General features: G+C 41.9%; 1 protein-coding gene across 2 annotated transcripts; it reads left to right on the plus strand.

Annotated features, from left to right (window-relative positions):
- The first annotated feature begins 218 nt into the window (after positions 1-218).
- Positions 219-15,309, plus strand: LOC106573150 (troponin I, slow skeletal muscle-like). Of its 2 annotated transcripts, XM_014147863.3 has the most exons (8): positions 219-416; positions 11,130-11,161; positions 11,273-11,327; positions 12,369-12,500; positions 13,145-13,234; positions 14,396-14,569; positions 14,775-14,859; positions 14,971-15,309. In XM_014147863.3, exons 2-7 carry the CDS (start codon positions 11,151-11,153, stop codon positions 14,853-14,855), a joined length of 543 nt encoding a protein of 180 aa, XP_014003338.1. In that variant the 5' UTR covers positions 219-416; positions 11,130-11,150; the 3' UTR covers positions 14,856-14,859; positions 14,971-15,309. The 2 variants fall into 2 exon arrangements, with proteins under 2 accessions (XP_014003338.1, XP_014003339.1); XM_014147864.3 differs by lacking the exon at positions 11,273-11,327 and having other exon boundaries at positions 225-416.
- The last annotated feature ends 258 nt before the right edge of the window (positions 15,310-15,567 follow it).

Raw genomic sequence — 15,567 nt, forward strand, 5'->3', positions numbered from 1 at the left:
TCCCTATGACAAAACTCCATACTCTGTACAAAGTTCTAAAGGTTTAGGTATGATACTGGTCCAGAGAAAGGGTTTAGAGGTGATTGTAGCAATAAATGCTACATGTCAACTTGCCACCAACGGGTGGAGTCAGAACCATGAGACAGACTGACAGTGTACCGCCCCAAACGTCCAAGTCCATAAAAGTATTTTATTACAGCACTTACCTGCCTGAATAACATTTAGATGCTATGTGCAACAGTAAACGTCAATGTCAGTGGAAGAGTGACTCGGACAGAGAGCAGTCTATTTTAGTGAGCCATTCACACAGGGGTTATAAACTATAAATCTGAATGATTTTTCCCCTGTCCGCTCTCAGCTACTCTCCCATCCTAAACTCCCTCACTCTCTCCCTCAGCCTTTTCTACACCTTAAAGGTAGGGTATGTCTCAATGGCTACTTTGGCTTAATATTAATAAACGTACGTTTTTAAAATGTAATCTTCTGTGTGGATGAAATGTATTACATTTTAGTTTTGAAATGAATGCAGTGGGAGTTTTGCTGGTTGAGGAGAGCGGTGGAAAACAGTTTGGGAATGTGTAACTTTTCAGCATAGGTCAATTGTATTTATTTCTGGAGGGCTGCTTGAATTCAGAATGGAAATGTATGGTATAAGACGAAGACACATTGGATTAACATTTTGCTGAAGACTGACAGTGAATAGTTAGCGTTAATTAGTTCACATGCCTTCGAATAAGTGGGTTATGGAGTCTTATTGACACCTATGCAGAGACTCTGGTCAGTTATAGAGATGAATGTTAACACCACACATTGTAAAGCTTAGATATTCAACAAGTGTTCCAATGTTTAAATTTCACAATAATTATTTAAATATAACATTTTGGCAAACCTTTGTTTGTTCTCAAATAAACCAGAGCTGCATTTGAAATTGTTAATAACATGTAAATGTGTTGTTTATTTTGTGTGTTAAAAAAACCTCTTAATAAGGATCTGACCTTTTTTTCAATTTTCGTCTAAAATGGCATACCCAAATATAACTGCCTGTAGCTCAGGACCTGAAGCAAGGATATGCATATTCTCGAGACCATTTTTATTTATTATTATTTATTTTTTTAACCTTTATTTAACCATGTAGGCTAGTTGAGAACAAGTTCTCATTTACAACTGCGACCTGGCCAAGATAAAGCAAAGCAGTTCGACGCATACAACAACACAGAGTTACACATGGAATAAACAAACATACAGTCAATAATACAGTAGAAAATGTACAGTGTGTGCAAATGAGGTAGGATAAGGGAGGTAAGGCAATAAATAGGCCAGAGTGACAAAGTAATTACAATATAGCAATTAAACACTGGAATGGTAGATGTGCAGAAGATGACTGTGCAAGTAGAGATACTGGAGTGCAAAGGAGCAAGATAAATAAATAAATACACTATGGGGATGGGGTAATTGGATGGGCTATTTACAGATGGGCTATGTACAGGTGCAGTGATCTGTGAGCTGCTCTGACAGCTGGTGCTTAAAGCTAGTGAGGGAGATATGAGTCTCCCGCTTCAGTGATTTTTGCAGTTCGTTCTAGTCATTGGCAGCAGAGAACTGGAAGGAAAGGCGGCCAAAGGAAGAATTGGCTTTGGGGGTGACCAGTGAGATATACCTGCTGGAGCGCGTTCTACGGGTGGGTGCTGCTATGGTGACCAGTGAGCTGAGATAAGGCGGGGCTTTACCTAGCAGAGACTTGTAGATGGAGCCCGTGGGTTTGGCGACAAGTATGAAGCAAGGGCCAGCCAACGAGAGCATACAGGTCGCAGTGGTGGGTAGTATATGGGGCTTTGGTGACAAAACGGATGGCACTGTGATAGACTGCATTCAATTTGTTGAGTAGCGTGTTGGAGGCTATTTTGTAAATTACATCGCCGAAGTCGAGGATGGGTAGGATGGTCAGTTTTACGAGGGTATGTTTGGCAGCATGAGTGAAGGATGTTTTGTTGCGAAATAGGAAGCCAATTCTAGATTTAATTTTGGATTGGAGATGCTTAATGTGAGTCTGGAAGGAGAGTTTACAGTCTAACCAGACACCTAGGTATTTGTAGTTGTCCACATATTCTAAGTCAGAACCGTCCAGAGTAGTGATGCTGGACGGGCGGGCAGGTGCGGGCAGCAATCGGTTGAAGAGCATGCATTTAGTTTTTCTTGCATTTAAGAGCAGTTGGAGGCCACGGAAGGAGAGTTGCATGGCATTGAAGCTCGTCTGGAGGTTAGTTAACACAGTGTCCAAAGAAGGGCCAGAGGTATACAGAATGGTGTCGTCTGCGTAGAGGTGGATCAGAGAATCACCAGCAGCAAGAGCAACATCATTGATGTATACAGAGAAGAGATTCGGGCCGAGAATTTAACCCTGTGGCACCCCCATAGAGACTGCCAGAGGTCCGGACAACAGGCCTTCCGATTTGACACACTGAACTGTATTAGAGAAGTAGTTGTTGAACCAGGCGAGGCAATAATTTGAGAAACCAAGGCTGTTGACTCTGCCAATAAGAATGTGGTGATTGACAGAGTCAAAAGCCTTGGCCAGGTCAATGAATACGGCTGCACAGTAATGTCTCTTATCGATGGCGGTTATGATATTGTTTAGGACCTTGAGCGTGGCTGAGGTGCACCCATGACCAGCTTCTTTTTTTTGTTGTTGAAAGGAAACACTTTGACATTTGTGGAATTGTGAAATTAATGTAGAAGAATATAAAACATTAGATCTGGTAAAAGATAATATAAAGAAAAAACGTGTTTAAATAAAATAAAATACAAATCCATCTTTGAAATGCAAGAGAAAGACCATTATCTGACTTTGGACACTAGGCGCAATTTAGATTTTGGTCAGATGGCTGCAGTGTATGTGCAAAGTTTTAGACTGATCCGTTGAACTATTATATTTCTGTTCAAAATGTTGCATCAAGTCTGCCCAAATGTGCTTAATTGGTCAATATATACATTTTCAAGTACATAACTGTGCACTCTCCTCAAACAATAGCATGGTATGTTTTTACTGTAATAGCTACTGTAAATTGGGCAGTGCAGTTAGATTAACAATAATTTCTAAGCTTTCTGCCCATATAAGATATGTCTATCTCCTGGGAAATGTTCTTGTTACTTACAACATCATGCTAATCACATTATCGCACATTAGCTCAACTGTCCCGAGGGTGGGACATCAATCTGTAGAGATTAAAGTGCATACCCTCACATTTTCCCCAAAATATGTGTATGTGACACAGTTTAATCGGAAAGTATTCAGACCCCTTGACTTTTTCCACATTGTTTGCGTTACAGCCTTAATCTAAAATGGTTAAATAAAAAAAGGCCTCATCAATCAACACACAATACCCCATAATGAAAGCGAAAACAGGTTTAGATATTTTTGCAAATGTATACATAAAAGAAATGAAATACCTCGAAATTGAGCTCAGATGTACCCTGTTTCCATTGATCATTCTTGAGATGGGCCTTGGTCAGGCAGGTGACCAAGAACCTGTTGGTCACATTGAGAGAGCTGGGAGAACCTTCCAGAAGGACAACCATCTCTGTAGCACTCCACTAATCAGGCCTTTATGGCAGAGTGGCCAGACGGAAGCCACAACTCAGTAAAAGGCACATGATAGCCCGCTTGGAGTTTGTCAAAAGGCACCTAAAGGACTCTCAGACCATGAGAAACAAGATTCTCTGGTCTGATGAATCCAAGATTGAACTCTTTGGCCTGAAAACCAAGCATCACATGTAGAGGAAACCTGGCACCATCCCTACGGTGAAGCATGGTGGTGGCAGCATCATGCTGTGGGGATGTTTTTCAGCGCCAGGGACTAGGAGACTAGTCAGGATCAAGGGAAAGATGAACGGAGCAAAGAGATGCAGGACAACAGGACAATGACCCTAAGTACACAGCCAAGGCAACGCAGGAGTGGCTTCTGGATAAGTCTCTGAATGTCCTTGAGTGGCCACGCTAGAGCCCAGACTTGAACCCAATCGAACATCTCTGGAGAGACCTGAAAATAGCTATACAGCGACGCTCCCCACCAACCTAACAGAGCTTGAGAGGATCTGCAGAGAAGAATGGGAGAAACTCCCCAAGTACAGGAGGTGTGCCAGAGGTGCATCAACAAAGTACTGAGTAAAGTGTCTGGATACTTATGTAAATGTGATATTTTATTTTGTTATTTTTAATACATTTAGTATTTTTTTAAATAAACTGTTTTTGCTTTGTCATTATGGGGTATTGTGTATACATTGATGAGGGGAAAAAACAATTGAATCAATTTTAGAATAAGTCTGTAACGTAACAAAATTTGGAAAAAGTCAAGGGGTCTGAATACTTTCCGAATGCTCTGTAAATACAGTGCATTTGGCAGGGGTTTGGTCGGGGTAGGCCGTCAATGTAAATAAGAATTTGTTCTTAACTGACTTGCCTAGTTGAATAAAGGTTAAATATACAGTATATATAGGAATGACTTCCTAATATTGAGTCCCCCCCCTTTTGCCCTCAGAACAGCCTCAATTCTCAGAACAGCACCAATCACCTGCCACATATGTTTGTTGTTGAACGCTGTCGAACGCCAAAATTGAAAGCTGTTGAATGCTGAAACCTGAACTAAAGACCTAGTTTTTAAAGCTGACATTGTTTTTATATACTTTTATTTTATTTTGAATCCTGCCGCTCTGTTGGGCTAAATTGCTGTGAGAGCTGCTATCTGTCCCGGGATCCTGCCAGATTCCGTAGGGGGAGAGACGCAAAAGCCCAGCTAGCCTAGCTGCCTTGGCTGTAACGGCTGTCGTAGGAGAGAGGCGGGTAAAGGCGGGTTGCATGTTCATCATATTATTTATTGTGAACACGAGAAAAACAAGAAAACAGAGAACGACAAACCAACAGTTTCACAGGCTAAATAATAACAGCAGTGCGAAATACAACTACCCACAAATCCCCAGGTGAAAACAAGCATCTAATATATGACTCCCAATCAGGAACAACGATGTACAGCTGTTCCTGATTGGGAGCCACACAAACCACACAGAAATAGACAGACTAGAAAACCATAGAGAACCAACACTAGAACAATTACTCAAACCCCAGACTACATAAACCAAACACCCCTTAAATAACACACACAACCCGAACCATATGAAACAAATACCCCTCTGCCACGTCCTGACCAAATATAATACAATTACTCCCTCTGCTGGTCAGGACGTGACATTGGCGGTCTCAAATGAAGGCCGCTATTGAACGCTTCCAACATTGCAGGAGTTGCGCTTACTTTGCTTTGTTCCGGGACAATGTGGACCGCGTTGACTTTCAATGTAGTAACTGCTTGCTTGTGGAGGACTACAGGAGCGAAGTAGCAACTCTTAGCAAGCAAGTAGCAAACCTACATAAGCTACTGGGGAAGCCACGCCCACCTACTTTTTATTTTTCTTCCACCCAAGTACCGGGACGCCGCTCTGGTCTGGCGGATGTTTCGCCGCCGTGTCGGCTCTCCACAGCCGACTGGCCAGTGCTAGGCAGGGTTGCATCCCCGAAGGGGTCTCGCCCTTCCCTGGAGAACGGAGCTGATCTCGACCCAATCAACCAGCCATGGAGATACGTCACTCGCCGTGGAAGTTGAAGAAGGCGTCCTCTGGCAACGGGGGTCTCCATGGAGATGTTGAGCCCGGAACTGACACAGACCAGAAACAGCTTTGCCGCCCTGGATCCAGAGGTTCCGGCGCCTTCGTCCGTGGTGGCTTCCCAATCAAGATCGGATCCGGAGGTACCTGCGTCTTCGTCTTCGTCCTCGGCTCTGTCTCCCTCTCCGGTGGCTTCTACATCGGGTTCAGATCCTCGGAGCTATGGTGAGAAACATCTCGGTCCCCAAGGCAAAAACCCTGTGCTACCAAGGAGCACGAGTACAGGACATCACAAGGCTGCTTCCGACTGTTCTACCACAGATGCCGGGAGCTGACACTGTCGTAGTCCATGTGGGGTCAAACAACATCAGGAGGGCTAGCTCAGAACATTTGAAAATTGATTTTAAAGAACTGATTTTAGCATTAAAAGACTCCAAAAAACAGCCAATAATTTCAGGTCCAGAACCATCGTTGGGCCGTGGGTGTGAAAGATTCAGCAGACTGCTGTCATTACTCATCTGACTAAAAGACTACTGTAGCTCTGCTTGAATCACTTTTATTGATAACTTGAATCCATCCAAATTGTTTTGGCTCCTGGACTCCGTTCACGCATTTCAAGCCTGTGATGAAACAATGACTGGTGAATGATCCCAGACCAGCTCAGTTAATCCCTACCATTGTGACAATGAGTTGTCATAATGCTGCATCAAATGTACATGATCTTAGCGGCATTGGCAAACACAATGTAAGTAATTTAATTTATGTACCCCTAATTGCACCGAATACATCTGTTTATCCTACAGCTATTGTAAGCAGTAATCATGAGACTATAAACCAGAGTTACACTGTTAACACTGAGGCTGTGTGCAATAGTAGGAAGACCACTTTATGCAGCTCACCCTGCACTATCAGCTCTAATGTAAATAACATGAGTAAGTCTACCTATGATAAGCTTCCCAGTAAAGCATTAAAAACAATCAAGCAACCCAGAAAAGTGCTACGAAACAAGGTCCACGAAGTCAATAACTTGCTTGTAACGGATGACATTCATATTCTGACTCTGAAACTCAATTAAATAATACCTTTGATGATACTGTGGTAGCAATACATGGTTATAACATCTACCGAAAAGACAGAAATGCTGTGGTCTATAATCAGAAGCACATTCCTGTAAAGCTTAGAGATAATCTAATGTTACATACTGTTGAAGTAATATGGCTACAGGTTCATCTGCCTCACATAAAGCCCATTCTTGTGGGAAGCTGCTAACAGTCAGAATCTGGATAATATGTGTGAAATGCTTGATAATGTATGTGATATCAACAAAGAAGTATATTTTCTGGTTGATTTAAATATTGACTGGCTATCATCAAGCTGCCCACTCAGGAAAAAACATCAAACTGTAACCAGTGCCTGCAACCTGAATCTGTCATGACTTCTGCCGAAGTCGGTTCCTCTCCTTGTTCGGGCGGTCTTCTAGCCATCGCCAATCCATTTTTCATGTTCCATTTGTTTTGTCTTGTTTTCACACTCACCTGGTTTCAATTCCCTAATTACATGTTGTATTTGTTCCCTATGTTTCCCCTATGTCCTTGTCGGGAATTGTTTATTGTAAGTACGTGTGCATTGTGTGACTGGTGCGATACGGGTTTTGTGTCCATGTGTTTGTTGTTTTTTGTATACCGGTAGTTATGTTTATTAAACGGCTCCGGCTATTTACCAAGTTCTGCTCTCCTGCGTTTGACTTCATTGCCACCAGTTACGCATCCCTTACAGAATCAGTTTGTCAGTCAACCTACCAGGGTAGTTACAAACAGCACAGGAATTAAATCATTAACATGTATTGATCACATTTTTACTAACGCTGCAAATATTTGCTTTAAAGCAGTATCCAAATCCATAGGATGTAGTGATCACAATATAATAGCCATATCTAGGAAAACCAAAGTTCCAAAGGCTGGGCCTAATATAGTGTATAAGAGGTCATACAATAAGTTTTGTAGTGATTCATATGTTGATGATGTAAATAATATTTGCTGGTCTGTGGTGTGTAATGAGGAGCAACCAGACGCTGTACTTGATGCATTTCTGAAACTACTTATTCCAGTTACTAATAAGCACTCACCCATTAAGAAAATGACTAAAAACTGTTAAATCCCCTTGGATTGATGAGGAATTGAAAAATGTTATGGTTGAGAGGAATGAGGCAAAAGGTATGGAAATTATGTCTGGCAGCCCAACTGATTGGCAAACGTATTGCAAATTAAGAAATCATGTGATTAAACTAAATAAAAATAAACTACACTATGAAACAAAGATAAATTATATAAAGAATGATAGTAAAACTGCTCTCATCCTTCTAGACCTATCTGCTGCCTTTGATACTGTGAACCATCAGATCCTCCTCTCCACCCTCTCCGAGTTGGGCATCTCCGGCGCGGCCCACGCTTGGATTGCGTCCTACCTGACAGGTCGCTCCTACCAGGTGGCGTGGCGAGAATCTGTCTCCGCACCATGCGCTCTCACCACTGGTGTCCCCCAGGGCTCTGTTCTAGGCCCTCTCCTATTTTCGCTATACACCAAGTCACTTGGCTCTGTCATATCCTCACATGGTCTCTCCTATCATTGCTATGCAGACGACACACAATTCATCTTCTCCTTTCCCCCTTCTGATAACCAGGCGGCGAATCGCATCTCTGCATGTCTGTCAGACATATCAGTGTGGATGACGGATCACCAGCTCAAGCTGAACCTCGGCAAGACGGAGCTGCTCTTCCTCCCGGGGAAGGACTGCCCCTTCCATGATCTCGCCATCACGGTTGACAACTCCCTTGTGTCCTCCTCCCAGAGTGCTAAGAACCTTGGCGTGATCCTGGACAACACCCTGTCGTTCTCCACTAACATCAAGGCGGTGACCCGATCCTGTAGGTTCATGCTCTACAACATTCGCAGAGTACGACCCTGCCTCACACAGGAAGCGGCGCAGGTCCTAATCCAGGCACTTGTCATCTCCCGTCTGGATTACTGCAACTCGCTGTTGGCTGGGCTCCCTGCCTGTGCCATTAAACCCCTACAACTCATCCAGAACGCCGCAGCCCGTCTGGTGTTCAACCTTCCCAAGTTCTCTCACGTCACCCCGCTCCTCCGCTCTCTCCACTGGCTTCCAGTTGAAGCTCGCATCCGCTACAAGACCATGGTGATTGCCTACGGAGCTGTGAAGGGAACGGCACCTCCATACCTTCAGGCTCTGATCAGGCCCTACACCCAAACAAGGGCACTGCGTTCATCCACCTCAGGCCTGCTGGCCCCCCTACCTCTGAGGAAGCACAGTTCCCGCTCAGCCCAGTCAAAACTGTTCGCTGCTCTGGCACCCCAATGGTGGAACAAGCTCCCTCACGACGCCAGGACAGCGGAGTCAATCACCACCTTCCGGAGACACCTGAAACCCCACCTCTTTAAGGAATACCTAGGATAGGATAAAGTAATCCTTCTAACCCCCCCCCCCCCCTTAAAAGATTTAGATGCACTATTGTAAAGTGGTTGTTCCACTGGATATCATAAGGTGAATGCACCAATTTGTAAGTCGCTCTGGATAAGAGCATCTGCTAAATGACTTAAATGTAAATGTAAATGTAATGTAAAATGGTTTGGGGCACCTTAAATGAAATTTTCTGAAAAAAAACCCCAACTCTGCTCCTTCACTTATTGAATCAGATGGCTCATTCATCACAAAGCCCGCAGATATTGCAATCTACTTTAATTACTTTTTCATTGGCAATATAAGCAAACTTAGGGATGACGTGCCAGCAGCAAACGCTGACACTACACATCCAAGTATATCGGACCAAATTATGAAAGCCAAGAATTGTACTTTTGAATTCCGTAAAGTCAGTGTGGAAGACGTGAAAAGATTATTGTTGTCTATCATCAATGACAAGCCACCAGGGTCTGACAATCTAGATGGAAAATTACTGAGGATAATAGCAGATGATATTGCCACTCCTATTTCCCACATTTTCAATTTAAGCCTACTAGAGAGCATGTTAGACTTCATTGCAGCTTTTGACATTATTGATCATAGCCTGCTGCTGGAAAAACATATGTTATGGATTTACACCCCCTGCTATAATGTGGATAAAGAGTTATTTGTCTAACAGAACACAAAGGGTGTTCTTTAATGGAAGCCTATCAAATATAATCCAGTTAGAATCAGGAATTCCCCAGGGTAGCTGTTTAGGCCCCTTTTACTAACGACATGCCACTGACTTTGAGTAAAGCCAGAGTTTCTATGTATGTGGAAGACTCAACAATATACACATCAGCTACTACAGCGACTGAAATGACTGCAACAATCAACAAAGAGCAGTTAGTTTCAGAGTGGGTGGCAAGGAATAGGTTAGCCCTAAATATTCTAAAACTAAAAGTATTGTATTTGGAACAAAACACTCACTAAACCCTAAACCTCAACTAAATCTTGTAATAAATAATGTGGAAATTGAGCAATTCGAGATGACTAAACTGCTTGGAGTAACACTAGATTGTAACCTGTCATGGTCAAAACATATTGATGCAGTAGTAGCTAAGATGGGGAGAAGTCTGTCTATAGTAAAGCATACACATGGATTTAGTACTGTAGATATGTGGTAGTGGTGGAGTAGGGGCCTGAGGGTACACAGTGTGTTGTGAAATCTGTGAATATATTGTAATGTTTTAAAATTTTATAAACTTCCTTAATTTTGCTGGACCCCAGGAAGAGTAGCTGCTGCTTTGGCAGCAGCTAATGGGGATCCATAATAAATACAAATACAAATTCGTCGGGGCATGGACTCTACAAGGTGTCGAAAGTGCTCCACAGGGATGCTGGCCCGTGTTGACTCCAATGCTTTCCACAGTTGTGTCAAGTTGGCTGGATGTCTTTTGGGTGGTGGACTATTCTTGATTCAGACGGGAAACTGTTGAGCCTGAAAAACCCAGTAGCGTTGCAGTTCTTGACACAAACCACTGCACCTGGCACCTACTGTACTACCGTACCCCTTTCAAAGGCACTTACATTTTTTGTCTTACTCATTCACCCTCACATCTGGTGAGCTTCAAATAACAAGAGCCCTCTTCGGCCTTACATACTGAACACATTTCAAATACTTTACAATAAATACCTCCCTTCCTCAAGTATGGACACAGGCCTCTATTGGACTTGGACACAGGCTTAACCAGCAGTGCACATTAAATTATCTAAAAGAGGTTCAATGACGCAACATGTGCACTGGGTGTGTGACATAGCTGATGCAAATGAGGGTTTGAACCAAATACATAAAAAAAATAAGATTATTACAAAATGTATATATATTTTTTAGCACCAATTGATAAAAAGGCCAACTTGGATGCTCATGAACGGTATATAAGCCTGAATGTTCTGTTAAGTTCTTTTGTTTGTGTGGAGGGTGAAAATGCTAACTTCTTCTACCTCCAAATTTCAGGTCTAAGACAATAAGGGAAACATGGCGGACGCGTAAGTATTGATGTTTACGTGTGCATTGGAAAGGTTAACCACATCATATAACAGAACAGCACATCTCTATGTTCTCTATTTCTCCCCCTCTGTCATTTAATGCTGACACAGACCCAAACCAAAAGAAAAGTCCAAGATCTCCTCAGCCCGACGATTGGGGTTGAAGGTGAGCGTTGGCATCCATGGTCAACACAAGAAAAAAACATGTAGTCTTACAATGTCGGAGCTAGAAGCACAAGCATTTCGCTACACACGCAATAACATCTGCTAATCACGTGTATGTGACCAATAAGATTTGATTTGACTTGAGATATGAACAGTATATAAACCAGTGGAGACTGCTGAGGGGTGACCGACTCATAATAATGGCTGGAATGGAGTAAATGGAATGGCATCAACCATATGGAAACCACATGTTTAATGTGTTTGATACCATTCCATTGACTCCATTCCAGCCATTATTATGAGCCGTCATCCCCTCAGCAGTCTCCACTGATATAAAGAGAACGCATGTCATAACGCGTAGCTCATGAACCCTGACCTCTTGTGACCTTTTGAACCTACGTTTACATTCCTTTGGATGTTTGTGCTCCTATAGATCAGATTGCTGACTGCAGCTTTATGCTTCCTATAGATCAGATTGCTGACTGTAGCTTTATGCTTCCTATAGATCAGATTGCTGACTGTAGCTTTATGCTTCCTATAGATCAGATTGCTGACTGTAGCTTTATGCTTCCTATAGATCAGATTGCTGACTGTAGCTTTATGCTTCCTATAGATTAGATTGCTGACTGTAGCTTTATGCTTCCTATAGATCAGATTGCTGACTGTAGCTGTATACTTCCTACAGATTGATCACTGCAGTTTTCAGTGGAAACTGCTGAGGGGAGGACAGATCATAATAAATGGCTGGAATGAGCGAATGGAATCGCATCAAACACGTTTGATACAATTCCACTCATTCCGCTCCAGCCATTATCACGAGCCGTCCTCTCCAATTAAGGTGCCACCAACCTCATGTGGTAGCTTTATGCTTCCTTCCTATAGATCAGATTGCTGACTGCAGCTTTATGTTTCCTTCCTATAGATCAGATTGCTGACTGCAGCTTTATGTTTCCTTCCTATAGATCAGATTGCTGACTGCAGCTTTATGTTTCCTTCCTATAGATCAGATTGCTGACTGCAGCTTTATGTTTCCTTCCTATAGATCAGATTGCTCACAGTAGCTGGCCAGATGCTAGAGGTTGAGACGGAGGAGAAGAAGAGAGAAAGAGAAGAAGCTCTGGCTGAGAGAGTCCCTCCTCTCAAGCTTTCTGGCTTGTCTGTGGATGAGCTCATGGTATTATTTATTTAAACTTCAGTCTGCCAGCAGCATACCACCCTGCATCCCACTACTGGCTTTCCTCTGAATTTAAGCAGGGTTGGTCCTGGTCTGTCCCTGGATGGGAGACCAGATACTGCTAAATGTGGTCTTGGAGGGCCAGTAGGAGGCACTTTTCTCTGGTCTAAAAAAAATATCTGCCCTATGTAGGGTGCTGCCTTTCAGTTGGGATGTTAAAATAGGTATCCTGTGGTCATTAAAGATCCCATGGCACTTATTGTAAGAGTAGGGGTGTTAACCCTGGTGTCCTGGCTAAATTCCCAATATGATCACCCCCAGCTTCCAATTAGCTCATTCCTGTAACTATTGCTGTAGATGAAAACATTTTCTCAGTAAAATAAGGGATGAAAATATATGAAGTTTGTTTAACTAGGTGGGTTTCGTTGAGATAAAAATCTATTTTTCGAGAGAGACTTGGATATAGACCTAGGTATACACACTGATACTCACATTGACATTGTATACAATACTGTTATGAGTGCATTTATGTCACCATGTGCTGGTGTGCATAATGCATTATAATACACGACAGTTGAAATTATTTACAGAAAGTGTAACAAAAGAAAATAGGATAAACTAGCTGTCTTTTGTTCTCTTGCCAGGATTTGTGCAAAGATCTGCACCGTAAGATTGACGTGGTAGATGAGGAGCGATACGACGTGGGACTGAAAGTTACCAAAAATGACAAGGAGGTAGGATACTCAAAAATAATTTGGAGAAAACAAATAATTGCAGAGGGAAATAACAAAAGATTAGGGGTGTAAAGTATTAAGTAAAAATAATTTTAAGTACTACATTGTTGTTTTTTGGGGTTTCTTTTATTTTTACTTCACTACATTCCTAAAGAAAATGTACTTTTTACTCCATACATTTTCCCTGTCACCCAAAAGTATTTGTTACATTTTGAATACTTAGTAGGACAAGAAATTGGTACAATTCACACACTTATCAAGATAACATCCCTGGTCATCCCTACTGCCTCTGATCTGGCGGACTGACTAAACAAAAATGCTTCATTTGTAAATGATGTCTGAGTGTTGGAGAGTGCCCCTGGCTATCTGTAGATAAAGAAAACGTAATGTAAGCAATTTGAAATGATTTATACTTTTACTTTAACTTTTGATACTTAAGTATATTTTGGAAGTTACATTTACTTTTGACACTTAAAAATATTTAAAACCAAATACTTAATTATTTTTTGTAAAAAAAAGAAAAACATTTTAAAAAGGCCGGGGTTTGGGGTTTGAGAAGTCAATGAGAAGTGAAAAATTCTTCCTCAGTTCTTAATTTTCTCGAAATCTAAAGGCACAACATAGATTCAAGCCAATGTCTTACGTAGCTGAACATGTCATTACTCCAACCTCATGAAAGTGACAAACAGCTTCATATCAAAGGAGTGCCTTTGATTTGACGGCCTGCACATGTGCAGTTCAGCGAGAGTTGACCGTTAGACCCGATGACGTGTTTCTGTGTATGAACTTAGCTATTCAACATCGCCATGACATCGCTACAAGCGTGATCAGGGATTTCTATTTCCGTCTTCATTCTGTACAGTCTTTGATATTACAAAACACTGCCTCTCAGCGGCTATGAGTTCACGACATGAATTAAGAGGGAACGTCAGCCACACTACATACTAGTTGCTGTACAACTGGGAGGACTACGCAGCTGTCCCAAATAGCACTCCATTCCCTATATAATGCACTACTTTTAACCAAAGCCCTATAGGGCCTGGTCAAAATTAGTGCACTATAAAGGGAATAGGGTGCCATTTGGGACATTGACAATTGTCACAGTAAATGTGAAAGCCTGTATTGTGACTGAAAGTTATTATGTCCTCTGTGCTCTGCCAGTGCCATGAGTTGGGGCTGAAGATCATTGAGCTGCAGAGCAAGTTCAAGAAGCCAAGCCTGAAGAGGGTGAAGATCTCAGCGGAGATGATGCTCAGTGTTCTGCTGGGCTCCAAGCACAAAGAGACAATCGACTTCAAGTCCAACCTCAAGACAGTCAAGAAAGCAGAGGAGAAGGTAAGACTGGTCCATGCTCAGTCCGTTGTACTTTGTCAAGATGTCTACTTGCTTTTACTTATTATATTGAGGTATTATCACAGACAGTAGAAATCTAAGAAGCTCTTCATCTCAAATCCAAATTATGAACTTGTTGTTTATTCTCACGCTAGTTTGTTTGTCAATGACTGATTGAGTGTCAATGATACATTTCTGGTCCCCACAGAAAGAGGAGGTTACCGACTGGCGTCAAAATGTGGATGCCATGTCAGGCATGGAGGGCAGAAAGAAGATGTTTGATGCTTGATAAGGTACACAAAGCATCGCATGTACTGAGAAGATCAATTCCTGTAGTCAACATATTGCTACACCACAGAACTATAATTACATCTGTTTACTTTGGTATATGAAATGTTTTGCAGATTAGTGATGATTATCAAGGAAGGCTTTTCTGATTGGAGATAAAAGAAGATGCAAAAGAAAAGGAGAGGACAACTGAAGGTATCAATAATAACTGTAAGAGATAACTGAGTGAACACATGGAGAAGAAAGAAAAAGTTATTACATATATTTGTTATTTTTTGTACATGAAGTCAAATTTTTTATTTAAATGACTATATGAGACTGAAGCAAATATAAATAGTTAAAATACGTTTTTATTAAGTATTAATACAATATGTATTGTATTTGAGCAAATGCATTTCTTTATTTGCAACACCTGTATGCAGAAGTTACAAGACAATAAAAAAATGGTTTGAGTATTTCAAGTGCAGTTTCTTGTTTAATGTACAATCCTCCACTACCGCCTGATATCGGTGTTACATTTAGGTCAGAGAAAATTGTCTTGGTTCTCTTGGCTAGGTTGGATGGGGAGCGTCTCTGCACTGCTATTTTCAGGTCACTCCAGAGATGTTCGATTGGGTTCAAGTCTGGGGTCTGGCTGGGCCACTCAATGACATTCAGAGACTTGTCCCAAAGCCACTCCTGCGTTGTTTTGGCTGTGTAGGGTCATTGTCCTG

This window comes from Salmo salar, chromosome 16 (assembly GCF_965601325.2).
Source record: "Salmo salar chromosome 16, fSalSal1, whole genome shotgun sequence".
Classification (NCBI taxonomy): Eukaryota; Metazoa; Chordata; class Actinopteri; order Salmoniformes; family Salmonidae; genus Salmo; species Salmo salar.

Bases quoted from the DNA above. Each gene is read 5' to 3' on its own strand.
- LOC106573150 (XM_014147863.3), top strand. The intron at 11,328-12,368 runs GTGAGCGTTGGC...TCCTTCCTATAG, and splicing joins CCCGACGATTGGGGTTGAAG to ATCAGATTGCTCACAGTAGC. The intron at 14,570-14,774 runs GTAAGACTGGTC...TGGTCCCCACAG, and splicing joins TCAAGAAAGCAGAGGAGAAG to AAAGAGGAGGTTACCGACTG.